The 17,717-nt window shown below is 35.5% G+C and overlaps 2 protein-coding genes across 2 annotated transcripts; both read left to right on the plus strand.

Annotated features, from left to right (window-relative positions):
- Positions 1–200: 200 nt before the first annotated feature.
- LOC137838206 (cycloartenol synthase) lies at positions 201–11,844 on the plus strand. The gene is made up of 19 exons (XM_068647462.1): positions 201–600; positions 700–905; positions 1,118–1,303; positions 1,484–1,573; positions 1,652–1,846; positions 1,922–2,006; positions 3,052–3,218; positions 3,883–4,071; positions 4,357–4,470; positions 4,712–4,834; positions 4,908–5,030; positions 5,103–5,201; positions 6,581–6,637; positions 7,402–7,448; positions 7,550–7,693; positions 7,880–8,057; positions 9,360–9,440; positions 11,286–11,369; positions 11,633–11,844. The coding sequence occupies exons 2-19, from the start codon at positions 708–710 to the stop codon at positions 11,744–11,746; spliced, it is 2,274 nt and encodes a 757-aa protein (XP_068503563.1). The 5' UTR covers positions 201–600; positions 700–707; the 3' UTR covers positions 11,747–11,844.
- A 1,041-nt stretch (positions 11,845–12,885) lies between these two features.
- On the plus strand, positions 12,886–17,234 carry LOC137838205 (TORTIFOLIA1-like protein 2). The gene is made up of 6 exons (XM_068647461.1): positions 12,886–13,779; positions 14,211–14,405; positions 14,485–14,587; positions 14,816–15,465; positions 15,801–16,502; positions 16,788–17,234. The coding sequence occupies exons 1-6, from the start codon at positions 13,150–13,152 to the stop codon at positions 16,971–16,973; spliced, it is 2,466 nt and encodes an 821-aa protein (XP_068503562.1). The 5' UTR covers positions 12,886–13,149; the 3' UTR covers positions 16,974–17,234.
- Positions 17,235–17,717: the final 483 nt, after the last annotated feature.

Genomic DNA, 17,717 nt, shown 5'->3' on the forward strand with positions numbered 1-17,717 from the left:
AAAAATCAATTATTATTAGTTTCTCCAACTCGTTGTAAAAATAACACACAAAATTAATGTATAACTAACACATAACTCCAATTTTAATTATTTTAATTACATATTAGGCAGATAAGCATAGGAATAACCCCAAAGCACAAAAAAATTGGATGAGATTGAAATTAATTTTACATTTTAAGGAAGATTTGATTAACATTTTTACTTTTACGGATGAAATGTAAGTGTCCAACACTTGGAAGCACGGAAATTGTCATCTACCTACCCGTGTACAAGTGTTAAGACGCGTAGAAAAAATAAAATAAAAAAAAAGTTGCAAAACCCACGCACGGGAACTTCATTGACCCCAGTGGCAGTTGTTTTGTGGGTGCCTTGCTACCTCCGCCCCCGCCTCAGTGCCACTTCTTGTTTCTTATAAATCAATCGCAGGGATTTGAACGCTTCCAATGTTCGTTCCGTAATGCATTTCTCGCAGATGCTATATTTTTGCAGTGGAAGCAAATACTGAGTCAATAACCACTGCATTGGATTGCATTGCATTGCATTTCTCCTTCCCCAATTTGATTTCATTTGATTCGATTTGAATCTTCCCAGCAAACACAGGTTCATGCTGTTCCAATTGCCACTTCACTCTCAATTACTGTAATCTGTTTTTTCCATTCAGTTGCGAATTGCAATGAATTCGTTTCTTCCCCTTTTCAGAATCAGCAATGTGGAAGCTCAAGTTTGCGGAGGGAGGAAGTCCATGGCTTCGCTCGCTCAACAATCACGTCGGAAGACAGGTCTGGGAGTTCGACCCTAAGCTCGGATCACCGCAAGATCTCCTCGAGATTGAGAAAGCTCGCCAGAATTTCCACGATAATCGCTTTACCAACAAACACAGCTCTGATCTACTCATGCGCTTGCAGGTCTCTCTTCTCCTTCGTTCAATTTCTCTCTCACAATACCTCTGCATGCGCTTCTTCATTTTAATAATTTGTTAAACTTATCCCATTGGATTTTATTTCGTATCATTTTTTACTCATTTACTATGCTGTCAAACTTGTTTCATTTCTCGTATAAACTCTTTTCACTGTTTAAGTGTTTTAAAACCATCTTTCTTCCGTCTAAAACAACGTAGTTTGCAAGAGAGAACCCAATTCAGGAAGTCTTACCCAAAGTCGGGGTTGAAGATATTCAGGATGTGACCGAAGAGGTTGTGACTAAAACTTTAAGAAGGGCTGTAACTTTCCATTCAACTCTCCAGTGTCATGACGGACACTGGCCGGGAGATTATGGAGGTCCCATGTTTCTGATGCCTGGCTTGGTAAGTCATGTGTTCAACACTTCATCTTATTTGTCAATTACCAATATTCTGGACAACACTTAGCCATTGCCTACTACATTTTCTGTTTTCATTTGGTTTGGTATTTAGACTTTTTTTCTTCTGTCCCCGTTGATAACCATGATGAGATCCCTATACTCTGTGGGGTACACAATTAAACAGGTGATTACTCTGTCAATTACTGGGGCACTCAATGCAGTCTTAACTGAAGAGCATAAAAAGGAAATATGTCGTTACCTCTATAACCATCAAGTAAGGACTTCACATCATTTTGCCCCTTAATCTATGAGCTTCTCCCTGTAGTTCTCCTAATTTTAAATGTAACTGCAGAATAAGGATGGTGGATGGGGTTTGCATATTGAAGGTCCAAGCACCATGTTTGGCTCTGTCTTGAGTTATGTTACTCTGAGATTGCTTGGTGAGGGTCCTAATGATGGACAGGGGGAGATGGAGAAGGCACGTGACTGGATTCTAGGGCATGGCGGTGCTACGTTAATTACGTCATGGGGGAAGATGTGGCTTTCAGTTAAGATGTTAACCTTATTATGATGATAGATTTGTTGTTGTGGTGTATTTATGTCTAAATTTTTTGTGGGATAGGTACTTGGAGTGTACGAATGGTCTGGAAATAATCCCCTGCCCCCTGAGATATGGCTCCTTCCATACATTCTGCCATTTCATCCAGGTTCTTGCTCTTTATTCCATTTGCATATGCTTTAATTTGTTCACAGAGAAGACACATTGGGGAAATCTACAAAAAGGAAATGTGACAAAAATATTTACGGGGTAGGAACAACCAGCCACTTAACTGGTTAACAATGTTAATATGAACTGTTTCTAAAACTAGCAATGCTTTTGTCAATAATCCCTACAAATGTATTAGTGTGTTCTGATCAATAAGACTAACCTTTGTCTCTTTGTCAAATTATTCCACCTCCCGCCCCCCTAATGTGGTCAAGTTAAGAGGAATGAATATTTTATAGAATAATAATGGCTGTAGAATCCTGCCAAATTAATTGAAAAACCTGAGTTTGTTGTTATAGAAATAAGTTTAGTTTGGGTTGAACACGCTCTCTTAAATTTGTATAGAAGATTTATTATCCAATGTTTATACTGGAAATTTTGTTTTGTTGTTCAGTCTCTCAGAGACCTTTCGTGGTCTAGTTCTGCTGTATGAATTTTAGTTTTGGAAGAAAAAAGAAAGCTATTGCACAAATAATAATATTCAGCGATAAAGAACCTACATACTATGCTAGAAATTTAATGTAAAACTGTTCATATGCATTCACCTAAAGCTTAAGTTTATGGAGTTGTTGGTTGGTTCCTGGCATGGCATTGTCTGAAGTCCGCTCCTTGCCATCTTCATTCTTCTTATAAAAGGTGGAGCTTTGGCACAAGGTAGGTGGGCCTGTGCACTATCCATGCTTTCAAGTCCAAAAGCACTCTTGCATGAGGGCATGCATTGAGATGTAATGTAAAATCATTTATATGCCTGCCTTCACCTCAAAGCTTAAGTTGGTTCTTGGCATATTGTATCCGGATTTTTTCAAAGAAAGCATTTGTTCATGATTTCTTGTCGTATATTGTGTTCCTGAGAAAAACTTGATATTCATGAATTTTTGTGAAATGCTTTCATTATTAAATTGGTTGTTTTCTGTCATCTTGAACATAGTTTGATGTTCCATTCATTCTTTTGTAAGCTTGGAAATAAATAATTTTTTTTCTTACAGGAAAGATGTGGTGTCACTGCCGGATGGTCTATTTGCCAATGTCCTACTTATATGGAAAGAGGTTTGTTGGCCCAATCACACCGACAATATTATCTTTGAGAAAAGAGCTTTATACTGTACCATATCATGATATTGACTGGGATCAAGCTCGCAATTTGTGTGCAAAGGTTAGTGAAACTGCTAAACTGGGTCTTTGAAATTATTGTACAATTGTTTCACTAGCTTTTTTAATTTGAGGCCCACAATAGAATATCCTTGATCTAATCATACTAATCATTGCATCGAAAGTAGCATTCGGACATTACCCCTCTCTCTTTGGCTTCTTTTTCTGCTGGAACCATATGTCAGGTTTCCTGTTCATTTGATGCTGGAACTTGCCTGAGCATTAAGTATTACTTTTATGTCATCACCATCACCAAATCTTGTCATAATAATGTCAATCATGATGTTACTATTACTACATTCTACTTCTTTTGTCACTTCATAACCAATTTGTTTCTAGAATTCTATTTTATCACAATGCCAACCATATCCTAAGGACAAACTTTGCTCCCTCTATAACCCCTTGCTATGGGCTATCTTATCCAGTGTCAATAATGATTTTTATATCTTTGGGGATGAACCATTTGTACTTGAAAGTTGGGCAATGATGTGCTAAATGGGTTAGCAATAATTGAACTCTTTATCACTACTTGGTTATGGGTGAAGTTACATGAATGGTTTTATTTCTCTACAAATAAATTTTGGCATTTGATATCTCTAACTTCCACCTACCAATTTAATAGTGCTGTAGATAAGAATTAGAGATGGATTGACTTTGCTCTTGTGCAGGAAGACTTGTACTATCCTCACCCACTCGTGCAGGATATTCTTTGGGGATCTCTACACAAGTTCCTTGAGCCAATTCTGATGCATTGGCCTGGCAAAAAGTTAAGGGAAAAGGCTATTACTTCAACAATGGAACATATACATTATGAAGATGAGAATACACGATACATTTGCATAGGTCCTGTAAATAAGGTAATTGTTGAAAGGAGTCAGGCAGCTAGGGCCTCCCTTCAAAATGTTGATTGTTCTTTAAATTTCCAGCTGTTAGTAGGAGCGTGAGAATACTGACATTCTAATAAACTATTCGTAGTTTTCTTCTGCTGGGATGACCATTTATGTCCTCTACCTCAATTTATTTTCATTGCGTTCCCTTCCATTCTCCACTTATAAAGATTAATTTATATTTCCATCTAAACCAGTAAATGCTTAGGAATACTAACTACCTAGTTATTATTATTCTTAATGGTTATTATTCAGGTGTTAAATATGCTTTGCTGCTGGGTGGAAGATCCAAATTCTGAGGCCTTCAAGTTGCATCTTCCAAGAATTTATGATTATCTATGGATTGCTGAAGATGGAATGAAAATGCAGGTGAACATATAAATCAACTTATTTTCCCCTTGTCAAAATGATTAAGTGATTTTTTTATTCTATTGGACATATTCACAGATGATTGGGAATAATATAGACATCCTATACTATAATGCTGTCTCCTTATAATGTAATATGTGGAACCAATGTTACTGCAGAAATGAGCTTTTCTTAATGTCATATGTTAGAGTCTATTAAAACAGAGTTACAAGTTTAACTTTTAACCATTTTTTTGTTGCAGGGCTACAATGGAAGTCAACTATGGGATACTGCTTTTGCTGTCCAAGCTATTATTTCAACTAACCTCATTGAAGAATTTGGTCCAACTATAAGAAAAGCCCATACCTATATTAAGAACTCACAGGTGTTCTTTTGAATTTATCTTTATAAGTCGCATTGATTTGCCCTTGTTGATAAGAATTTTTCTCATTTGAAAGGTTTTAGAAGATTGTCCAGGTGATCTTAATAAATGGTATCGTCACATTTCAAAAGGTGCTTGGCCTTTTTCAACTGCAGATCATGGATGGCCAATTTCTGATTGCACAGCTGAAGGACTGAAAGTAATTATTAATAAAAACAAGTTAGACTTTCTTATTTGATTCTTCTCTCTTTATTCATGTGTTTTTTTTCAGGCTGTTCTATCATTATCCAAAATTGCACCAGAAGTAGTTGGTGAGCCATTGGAGGTGAAGCGATTATATGATTCAGTAAATGTCATTCTCTCACTACAGGTAGCTAAACTTATCATGATTCGAACCAGATAATCTGAATAGTTTGAGAAAGTATACCATGTATATCATTTTATGCTATTACTTGTTACTATTGGTTCCTTTCATATTTATTAGGAGTGTCAAATTGTATGGATCGGATAAAAGAAATTTTATTAATCCATTTTGATCCATTAAAAATCTGATGCATTTAATAAAAAATCTAATTCAATCCATCTATTAACAATGTTTTCATGGATGAGTTTCCAATCCATCCATAAATGTAATATTTAAAAAAGATTAAAATTATATTTTAATAAGATTCAAAAATAAACTTTTTTAAAACAAAATTTAAAAAATGGTTTTGAAAACTTCTTAGAAAGGTAAATTTAAGATTTAGTTATGAGAAAATTGGTTGGATTAATTAAGAATTGATAGGAGGATCCATTGAATTTTGATGAATAATGGATGGATCATTACTTGTCCACAAAATAAAATGGATGGATTTGATCCAATCAATCTTTTTTTTTTATATTTTTATAATGGATGGATTAAATGGATTGGTTTGCCACCCCTAATACTTATGATGTTAATATCAATAAGATTACTAAGTTTTTCACTGATCTTTTAAAGTCCCTGACCATGTAATATTTTGCTGCAAATTGTTTCTTATATTGCTTAACTATTAATTTTGAAAATGAAATGCATTTTTTCTCTAAAACATTGATGAAGCTTCAGTTGTAACATAATTTGAAACAGCAAAAGGGCTAGATGTGGATTAGCTAACCGGTTATGATAGTAGTCTTTTGTTAAACTTATTCCTGATATATAATGCCTAAGTTTCAGAAATATTATTTTTTCTAGTAAAAACCCACTAGGGTACAGTGGTGTGTGTACATATGTACTTTCTCATTCATTTCCACAAGCCTAAACGTATGGTGAGATGCTATTAGCCTTTGGTTTGAGAATGAACTAAACTTAGTTTCCATTGCTTTGATGAGAGCTTTCGCTATCATTTACATAGCTGCTCACCATTTTGACTAATAATTTGGATGGAGTTTATATGTGTATATTTGCCTTTGTAAGTTGTAACATCTGTTCATGCATTGAGTCCAGTGAATTGATTCTTTTAGCTTGGTCATTTGGTCAATTTTATTACTACTTGAGTTATGATATATACAAGAATGTAGTAGAAGAGATAAACATGAATTTATTTTTTATATATATTTTATGTGTTTGTTTTCAGTTTTTAATTATTCACACACATTATTTTAGCTTGGTGATTTGACCAATTTTAGTATTACTATATATACAAGAGGTGAAATTGAGTTAATTTTTTACATATATTTACTGTATTTATTTTCAGTTTTTGAAATTCAAAAGCATTTTCCCTATCTCTGCAGAACGAAGATGGTGGTTTTGCAACATATGAGCTTAAACGATCTTATAATTGGTTGGAGGTACTCCTCTATCATCATTTAGCCTATTCTCATTAGATTTTAGTATATCTTCTTCGAAATGTGAAAATTGTGATGGCAGGCTATGCATGTTTATCTTCCTATACAAGAATAACAATATCCATCTTTCTTGTTTTAAAGCTTCTAATTTAGAGGCAGTGTTCCTTGAGTTCCCTTTGTATGTTATGAAATATGTTACCTTGTAGATAAATTTCAATTATAATATATTATCCTTTAATTTTACTAAAAGTTTACCGGTATTCTCCTTTCTATACAAATGAATTATGATTGAAAATTGGAAATAAACAGCTAGATTACTTTAAAATTGTTGTTAGTAGGTTATTAAGGGTACTACTAAAAGTTGTTAGAAGATTCTAGAGAGCTCTATGTAATTATTACTTTAGGTGTTAAGAGTTTTCTATATATAGAGACTGATGTACTATTTCAAATCAATCAATTGCATACAAATTTTCTTTCTTTCAGATTAATCCTTCCAAGTAAAATCGTATAACTTAGTATCACGACTGCATTTTTTCAATTCATTTTGTCAGGTTGTAAAGCACAATTTTGGATTGATGCTATGAAAGAAAATACAAGTTAAATAATAGTTTATGAACAAACCTTTTTCTGGTTTCACTGGATTTACCCTTAGGTTTCAGAATTATGGCTCAATAACTGGTCCTGAGAATTTGGGTGGTTGTTTTTTGGATTAATTTTAATATATAAGCTCAAAATGTTGATATTGGTAATGCTTTCTCCGTTGTCAGTTAATCAATCCTGCTGAAACATTTGGTGACATCGTTATTGATTATCCGTAAGCTATCAAATTCTTGTTAAATATCAGTTTTTGCATTCCTCCTCCACCATTTTAATTTTTTATTTTAACTTTTTGATGGCTCCTTATGTTCTCTGTAGTTATGTGGAATGCTCATCAGCAGCAATTCAAGCTTTGGCATCATTTAGGAAATTATATCCCGGACATCGCCGAGAAGAAATACAACGTTGTATAGAGAAAGCTGCTGCCTTCATTGAAAAAATACAAACTTCAGATGGTTCATGGTATGCTCCTCCCATTTGGGAATTTTCTATTCATATTGTGTATAGTGGTGAAGTGTGTTTTTTGGGGTATGCATACATCTCATATTTGGTATACTCTTTTTTTTCCTGTCTGCTTCTATTTCTGCATGGATTTGTTTTGAACTTTCTTTGTTAAGTTTATCTCTAATCACTCAAACTGCTAAATAGGTATGGTTCTTGGGGTGTTTGCTTCACTTATGGTGCTTGGTTTGGTATAAAAGGATTGATTGCTGCTGGAAAGACTTTCAGTAATTGCTCAAGCATCAGGAAAGCTTGTGAATTTCTGCTGTCCAAGCAGCTGCCTTCCGGTGGCTGGGGAGAGAGTTATCTGTCCTGTCAAAATAAGGTCAACTTTGTTGTTTCTAATGTCAATATCAGTTTTTTTTTTCACTCTGCTCAATGGCAAGCACCAACTAGTCAATATTTCTATGACCATTGTCTTGTGGTTAAATGATTTTATAGGATACAATCAAAATATTAGAATATTATTTATGATATTTAGTTTATAGTTTAATTCCCTAAAATGAGATGATGACACTTGCAGGACCATCATTTAGTTGTTGGTATATTTTTAGGCTGTATAAATGTACCCTTCTTATCTATGAATCAATGAATGAAGAATATTGCCGACCAAAACAAATTGAATGAAGAATATCAATGTTTACGCTTTATAGCTTTAATGGTAGAATTTTAGGGTATTTTCCATAGACAGTTATTTGCTTCCTATCAAGTGGCGTTTTTATCAGCTTACTCAGCTCTCAAATTCACTACCATTAATAAAGCTATAAAGAAGATAAACCTAAACATTAACATCTCTCTTTCATAGGTAAGAAAGGTGCATCTATGTAGCCTAAAACATACGTATTTTGATTTTATTTTTCACACCTATTTTATTTTCACTCATATTCAGCTCTCTCTCTTTCTTTTCGCTTTCCTTCTCTTTATTTCTTTCCTCTCTACTAAACGTAGTATAAGTGGTTAATAAAGTGTTGATATTTTGTTTGGGTCCCCGAGATGAAAAGTAGAGAAAGAGAGAGAACTGCAAAAACAAGGAGAGAAGAGAAATAATAACAAACAGAGCAAGAGATATTAGAAATTCCACAACCTCAAGGGTTTCCCTCTAAAACCAAATTTTGGTTCTGCTATTGATCATGGCAGAATGAATTTCATAACAGCGGGTATCGAATTCAACTTCCCAAGTGATGCCCGTAGTTTACTAACTCACTCCCTATGTCCCAATTAACTCGATTCCTACAGTACCTTTGGATGTCCGTGCCAACTGTTGGCATGGGTGGCATCAAATGCGTTCTGGGTAGTTAACTGTACAATGAAATTAATAGCATTAGTGGATTCAGAATTTCACAATTTGTTTTAAACACCGAGGGAAATGCAGTACTATCTCAATTTCTGTGTAAAACATAAATTTCATATATTTGTCCTTAGAGAAGTGGAATGTAGTAGTTACCTGTAAAATAATATAAAAGGAAAACGCACTTCAAGAAGATGAAATAATGAACATAATTATTACAGGTGGTTGTAGAAATGTACTTTGCATCAAGATTTTAAATTAACACCGAGCTGGATACTTTTTGCAATTTAATTGATGAGATTTCTTGAGTAATCTTTCTAGCAATTTGTCTTTGTTCAGGTGTATTCAAATCTAGAAGGCAACAGGTCTCATGCGGTAAACACTGGGTGGGCTATGTTGGCTCTTATTGATGCTGGACAGGTATGATGCAAAGTTTACCACTTTTGTAATGCAGCCATTGATGAGTTTGTTGCATAGCTCCCATTTTTCAATTATAGTAGGACAATTAATCATTAGTTTTAGAAAGGACGATTCTGCTTTTTAGTTAAGTAGTTTAGAGACAGCTACAAGGGTTGTGCTGGGTGTAAGGTTGCTGCCCTGTACAGGTTTGAATCTTGGAAATAGCATCTCTGCTGGCTAGGGTTAGGCTGCTTACATCTACTCTCCCCAGACCTAATTAGGTGGAAGACTCTTGTACTCATCCACCCTTTAAGCTTAGATATAGATATGCACATGGCTGAATAAATTTATAATATAATATAATTAATCGTACTAATATTGTCATATAATATTATATATCATGTTAATATGCTATTTAGTTTTTCATTCTTTATTTCCTTTCTGTGATGTGTGATAACAGCTTGATTGGAGCTTAAAGATAATGTATAAGAATGATCAGCTATCTTCCTCTACCTTCAGTTGGTAGTTGATGTGCTTATAATTATGTACATGCCAAATGTGATGTCAAAACTCAATCGTGCCTCATTGCTTGTTGGTGGAGGGAGGCAAAGTTTAGGGAGAGGGCTAGGTGGCTAGGTCCAATACCGTTGTTTTTTTAGTTGAAACATAGAAAAATATGAAGACACTTGCTAAGTATCACGAGTAACCAGAAAAATATATTTAATATTTATTAAAAGACATATGATAGGGATAGGGTGTCTAGCGAGGTATTGTGGAATGGCCAAGAGAAGAAAGGAGTGCATGTTTGGTTATGTTAGAGAAATAAAGGATATGCATGAGCATGAGGTGAGAAGATCTCAGACAACAAGGTGCAGGACCGGTCCCGATATTTTGTGAACTCATGACAAAATAATAAATAAAAGACTTCCATGTATATCAATTTTAATTTTAATATGTAAACATGTAAAAAAATTAAAATATGAAACTTAACCTCTCTTTTTTTTTATAAAAAAAATAACAACCCTACGCATACAAAATTTGATTCTCTATAATAAAGGTACTTTCTTCAATAAAATCATTTTTTTTCAAATGACAAAGCTAATAATTTTTTAGGTCCATTCCATTTATGAGTCCATTACCAAAACACCTTTAGACTATCCTCAGATCCGGCCTGCAAGGTAGATAGTTATATGAGCTGAAAAGGGGAGAGTGCAAAGGAAAACGAGCCTCCTATGAAAAAGGAAATTCTGGATAATACTTCTCATATCATTCAAGATTGCCATACATGGATATATGTACGAAAAGTAATTACCAGCAATTGCAGCAGAAAGGTGAGAGAAGAAAAATAACATATTCGTAATAAACTTATGAAAGCTCATTAATGGGAATCTCTGACAGATTGCGGAATCCGGTGCATAGCTCATCCTTTTAGTGCACAAAGTCCTCCTACCCAAAGGGGTGTTTGGTGTTACGCTTGGACCAATAAGAGCTGGGCCAATGTTGCTATCATGGAGGGTGAGCCATATAGCAGGTTTTTCCGTAGTAAGAGTAAGAAGGAGTATATGAAATATAAATTTAGCAAGAGGCACATTAATCCTAGCTTACAAGTGAAATTGGAGGTCATACAAGATGAAGATGTAAATCATAAGATTCAAGCAATGTTGTAGGTGAAGTGGGTTTCTAAATTCTATCCTAATCGAATAATTGAACGTTTGACATTTTCCCAAATAATTGGATACTTTGTCAATGCATTCTGCTTTACATACTTATACCTGACCCTTCCATATTGTGCCGGAGAAGTAGTAAATAAAAATGATGTCAAGATTGTACTTATATTGTTCTACTGCTTTGTTAATAATGAAACAGGCCAAGAGAGATCCGACTCCACTGCACCGGGCAGCTGCATACTTGATAAATACCCAAATGGAGGACGGTGACTTTCCCCAACAGGTATGAAGGTTTACTTTGTTTTTATTTATTATTTACACACACTGTGTATTGTTTACATAAAGTGTTTAAATGTGTAAAGTAAGCGAGTGAGAAAGTAAGCATGCATCTACTCCTGATTTAAAGTTATTTAAAATTCAAGTGATTTTAATTGAAATCAATAGTAGATGATGCATATTTTTTTATTCACTTTAAGAAAAAAATGTATAGTTGACTTCGTCAGGTGTTTAAACAATTTTGATCTTACTTTATCATGATGATTTCAGGAAATAATGGGAGTGTTCAACAAGAATTGCATGATCTCATACTCGGCATACAGAAACATATTCCCCATTTGGGCGTTGGGAGAATATCGATCCCATGTATTACAAGCCCGTTAATATCGACTTAATTAGGTGTTGTCCCAATTATTTCGATCTGTAGACACTAAAAGAAAAAATAATAAATAATATTATTGTTTCGACCTATTTTTCTTTTATTTCCATGTCTCTCTTGAAATGCTTGTAACTAACGAGTTCAATTATAGCTAAAAAAAGAAAGCAGAGCAAACTGGTGGAGAATGCCTGTAAGTTTTTTCTATTACTCACTGTTAAACGCCTCTCATTAAAAGTTGTTGATGGTGGGTTATAGGCCAATCCACCTCCAAACCAGCTCAAACCCTTTTAACTTGTGAGTTAAGTGAGTTGGGTACAGTTTGACCTACATTAAAAAAAAATGTATTTTTTCCAACCCAACCCGACTCAAACCTATGGTGAGCAGAGTTGGCTCATGTGTTTTCATATTGAAAATACTTATTGTAGATATTTAGAATCGTGTTAGAAATTTCTTTCAGAATTCGTGATCTAAGTATATTATCGAGAAAGGTCCATATAAAAATATATTAAGTGCAGATTTTCAACATTGTGAAATATGCATTCCTAAAGCGACAATTTACATTGTGGATTCAATAATGTATTGTATCATGGGAGAGTGTTTTAGATTGCAAAATCTAGAAGAAGAAAAAACTCACTTCTGATTAATAACCAAGAACATCAAGTTCATAAGGTAATGGAAAACTATTTCAAAACACATACTTCAAAGGTATGCAAAAATACTTACAAAACAATTATTCTCGTACTAATAAGGCATACTCTCGTACTCGTAAGGCCTCTAACTGAAATTTTTCTTCTTTCCATGGAACCAAAGAGAGTCATGCCTTTAAGCTTCATGATTTGGAGTACAATTTTTATATTATATTTTGGATTGCGCAATTCAGAGTTCACAAAATTACAAATGTTATATTCTAGATTTTGTAATCTGAAAAATTTCTGGATTTTACCATCCAAAATTGAAAATAAAAATAAAAATAATGAATTTAGAAGAGTATTTTTAGGATTTACAGAATTATAGGGGTGCAGGAAAAAATTATGGGGTGTATAAAGAAATTCCCAAGGGTTCTTCTAAGGCAGAAATTCGAATTGATGGGCAGGGCGCGAAATTTGAAGTAGTGAGACAAAAATGAATTAGTAATTGAAAGGACAAGGAGATAAAGAGAATTTTAAAGAGAATTGCAGTAACAAAAATTGAATTTCCTTCTGTATTTCACTTTTTCTCTATCATCTCTGATAGTAAAATAGAAATGAGCATGAGCGTGCCTTCTTCTTCATCTTCTCCTTCTCTGTCGGCGTGCGGGGGACAGATTTTGCCCAACCCGAGGTGAATTTGGAGATTCGCTCCGATTTGAAATTTGAATAATATCTCAAGTATCCTTATGGAATGCTGATCTGAAGCGAAGGAGAGGAAGATGAAGAAGGGACAGGGTGGTGGTGGCGGCGGTGGTGGTGGTTTGGAGCTGAAGCAGAGAATAGTGTGTGCGCTGAACAAGGTGGGGGATCGCGACACCCAGCAAATTGGAACGGAGGAGCTAGATCGTGTGGCGCAGGGTTTGAGGCCTGAAGGGATATGGCCGTTCCTGTCTTGCATTCTGGAGACGGAGTGGGAGCAGAAGGCTTCCATAAGAAAGGAGTGCGTGAGGCTGATGGGAACCTTGGCCACTCACTACGACATCCTCCTCCTTCCGCACCTTCCCAAGATGGTCGCCAGCATCGTTAAGCGCCTCAGGGACCCTGACTCTGTCGTCAGAGATGTCTGCGTCAACACCGTTGCTCTTCTCGCCTCCAAGTTGGGCCTCGCCCTCTCCCACAAGGACAAGGTCTTTCTCCTTCTCGTCAGACCCATTTTCGAGGCTCTCGGCGAACAGAACCGGCATGTTCAGTCCGCCTCTGCTCTCTGCCTCGCCCGTATCATTCACAACACCCGCCATCCTCCTCTTTCGCTCCTCCACAAGTTGCTTCTCAGGACTCTCAAGTTTCTTAAAAACCCTCATTTCATGGCTAAACCTGCGCTCCTTGACCTCACCAAGACCCTTATCCAGGTTTCCTTTCCTTTTACCTTCATTCATTCATATACACCATAATATCCGCATTCAATATTTGCATTCAACTTCTCTACTGAAATTCTTGTTGGAGATCCTACATTTGACTAGAAATAAGGATATTTGATTCTTTATCATTGTGAATCTCACTGTGGTTTTATGAAGTTGAGTTAAGTTTAGAATTTAGGTTTGAAGTCTACTTCTTAACAACTCTACTTCTGATAACAAAACTCTACCATAAGCTCTTAAAGCAATTACAGGGTGCACCATCGCCACTAGGATATTTCAGCCTAACGAGTCATCTCAGTTTTGACTCTAGGTTTCAAGTTACCACTAATTACTCACATTACCAAATAAACACCTAAGAAATTGTATCTAAATTTTATCCCACCAGATTGCCTGCAAAATTACAAGCTTTTTTCATTTTTCAGGCTGGGGGTGCTCCAACCCAAAATATTCTCTCCGCTGCTATTGGCAGTATCCAAGACGCTCTAAAGCACAGTGACTGGACGACACGCAAAGCCGCGTCTGTGGCACTGGCAGAAATTGCTCTGGGCGGTGCTTCTTTCTTGGGATGTTTCAGGGCTTCCTGTGTTCAGTCCCTTGAGTCGTGTCGATTTGACAAGGTGCTTTTCTAATTTTTTGACATTCATCTTTCTTGTGACTCATTCATTACGTTCTTATTCATCCTTGGTTGTATTATAGGTAAAACCAGTTAGAGATGCCGTTTTGCAAGCGCTAAAGTATTGGACAAGTCTTCCGGCCCCCGATACTCCCGACCCTTCTGAAACTGGATCCTCCTTAAAAGGTTTACCTATGGTGTCTCTTCCTTGGACAACAATACTTGATATTTTATGTCTGCAAAATAGACACCATTTTTCTACTTCTTCGCACCCAATTTCTTTTGCTCACCTTGGCATCATCATTATCTATATTGTGAAATTGTGATGCGCCCTTCTGATAGTTATCCTTCTATTCATCGACATGCTTTCCATTGCTTCTGGTTTATGTTTTGTTCTGCTCATGCTTTTCACAGAAAACATCTTCCGAGGTGACTCCTCTGATCTTAGCAGTGCGACTGAATCCAGAAAGAAAGATGTCAGGCTCCAAAAAGTTAATATGAAATCAACTATGGGAAGGATTCCTTTGTCTGTTAAAAATACATGTCAAAGTTATACCAGGGACCCTCACCATAAACCTGATGATTGGCATGTTGAAGTAGCACTCCCCAGACCCCAGTCTGCGGTGGAATTCCAGAATGAAGAATCAGAGAGTTGTTCTGCCAGTAAGCCATTGGAAACAATGAGTGCCGACGTTACAAGCATGCAAGATGTTGGTTATGAATATGTGCCTATGGATGACAAGCAGGAGTGTTCATCTGTCTCTAATCTTGCAACCGATAACTTTGAGACCAAGTTTTTATCCGCTTCTCATGACTGCTTTATAAATAGTGGAGTACAGAAGCCAATTGCAAGAAGCCAACGGTATAGTGAAGAAATAAGTTCTGATGAACAAGTTTACTCGGTAAAGAGGCAACACCCTAGTAGTTCTGATTCTACAGTCACAGAGCCAAGTGGCCAAACTACACATGAATGCTGTATGCAAATGGCAAATGAAATGATTTGTATTCAGAATCAACTTTCAGATATTGAAATCAAACAAGCTAACATGATGCACCAATTACAGGTATTATAGATACGTATACTCACAGCACGTGATTCTAAATTCTTTGCTCTGGTGTTGCTAGTCATTTTCCTTTATCCGATGGTTTCTTGAGCATAGGCTTCGTTGTTTTTTAACAGTGTTTAACTGGTGCCTAAGTTAGTTTTGCATGTTTCTCTTACTCGTATACCAATAACGAAGGCAATGAACTGAACCCTGCGTAAAGAATATGAATTCTGTAACTTCTGGCACACACAAATAGGCATACTATTGTTCTACTGGACTTTTTGTATTTTTTGTCATGCATCACACAGTATATGGAACACCTTTTATTTAGCATACTGTCAAATCTTTTTCAGATGTTTACAACTGGCATAATGGATGCCCTTTCAACAATCCAGTCAAGAATGACAGGCTTAGAGAATGTCTTTGATAAATTAAGTAGAGAATCTTTTCAAGGAGGAAGGCATTCTTATTCTGAAACCTCCAAATTAGGGAGGCAGAGTGAAAATGTTGCCTCTCCCAGGTTCTCCATCTGCACTCCAAGGCCCTCTGTAGAAATTAATAATAAGCAATCAGGCACTATGTCAGTTAAAAATTCTGAAAGCTGGGAGAAAAAGACAATTTCAAGAAGCCAACCCTGGATTCATTCTGAAGATAGTTCAGATATGTGGAAAAGTTATAAGGTCAAGCCTACCAGAAAAGGTACAGAGAAGGATGTTTTGAACATCTCAGCGAAGGATACAATAAGAATGGGCTTGGTAAAAAATGATGGTATCTTCTCGGCTACCAGAACAACCAATGCCAGAAATGGCTCTTCTGAGAGTAACAGCAACTGCTGGAAGCATGTAAAACGTCTTGTATGTGAAGGGGATCTAAATACTGCATATATGGAAGCTTTGTGTTTTAATGATGAGCTTATTCTCGTTGAGCTTCTGAATACTACTGGTCCAGTTGTCGAAAGTTTATCAGTGAAGACAATCAATGCTCTTCTTAGCATTTTAGCATCACATCTTCTGGAAGGAAAATTATTTAGTATGGTAATCCCCTGGATTCAACAGGCAAGTTCACTCACTCTTATTATGTATTGCACATCGATCTATTATTATCATTTTGAATTCTGCGCTCCTTTCATTAAGTTGCATCCTTGGAATAAATGACTGTATCTTTAAAATCTATACAGATCTCAGTGTTCTTTTGATGGTTATTTATGCTTTTTATGCCATGTGAAAAAATGTTGATGGTAAAAGTGGGGCACTTCTGTCTTTGAATTTATATGCTGTTTACTACTCTGTGCTACCAAGTAACTTTGTGAAATCTGAACATTTATGGTAATCTTATTTTAGATTGTTGAAATGAGTACTATCCATGGACCAAATTGCATTGCTATCTCTATTGAAACCAAGGAACAACTTTTATCGGCAATTCAGGAGGCCTTGAACCTGAGCATTTTCAGTCATTCAGAAAGAAGGCGTGCTGCTGAATTAGCAATGAAATTACATCATGTATGGGGGAAGACAGCTGAACATTGATATTTGTGTAGCTGACCAAAAATCATCAATGTAGCCATTTTCTGTTGGGGCTCGGATGTCGTCCCTGGTTGAACTCAGCCAGTTCTTGTATGTATTTCGTTAAAGAGTTGGGTTTGGCGAATAATCTGCAAGTATTTCTGGAATTATTGATTTGTGGAGTGTTGTTTTTTTTCTTTCTTTTGGATTGGTAGCTATTTGTACTCTGATCGGAGTAAGAGTATTCCATCGTTGAGAATGGATGTCATTATGTTCATTTTTTTAGTGCTCATTGTAGACTTTTTTGCAGTTCATTAATACCGAAATCGCTAAACACTAAACATAAATATTATTTTCAAATGCCTGCCACTCTAGATTAAAAAAGAAAGAAAGTAAGGAAAAAGATACTTGATAACTTTATTCTGCTTACTGCTTTCCTTCGGTTCAGGAAGAGTAAAAAAGAAAAGAAAAAAAAATTAGAGAGTAAGGTTGATTAGATTAAAAGAAGAGTAAGTGAGAATACTAATAGAACGAAAATTCTGTAGTAGATTTGATTAGGGTAATAGAATAAATTTGGATGTATATAAATACATTTAAAAAGTAATTTAATGTAAAACTAAATTTTTGAAAATTAAAAGAAAACATTGTTATAAATTTTTAATATATAAAACGTTATGTTTAAAAACAATATATTAAAATAAATGATTTTACATGATAATAACATAATCAATTGTCATAAATATTATATTATATTATATTTATGTATAC

This window comes from Phaseolus vulgaris, chromosome 4 (assembly GCF_000499845.2).
Source record: "Phaseolus vulgaris cultivar G19833 chromosome 4, P. vulgaris v2.0, whole genome shotgun sequence".
NCBI classification, from domain to species: domain Eukaryota; kingdom Viridiplantae; phylum Streptophyta; class Magnoliopsida; order Fabales; family Fabaceae; genus Phaseolus; species Phaseolus vulgaris.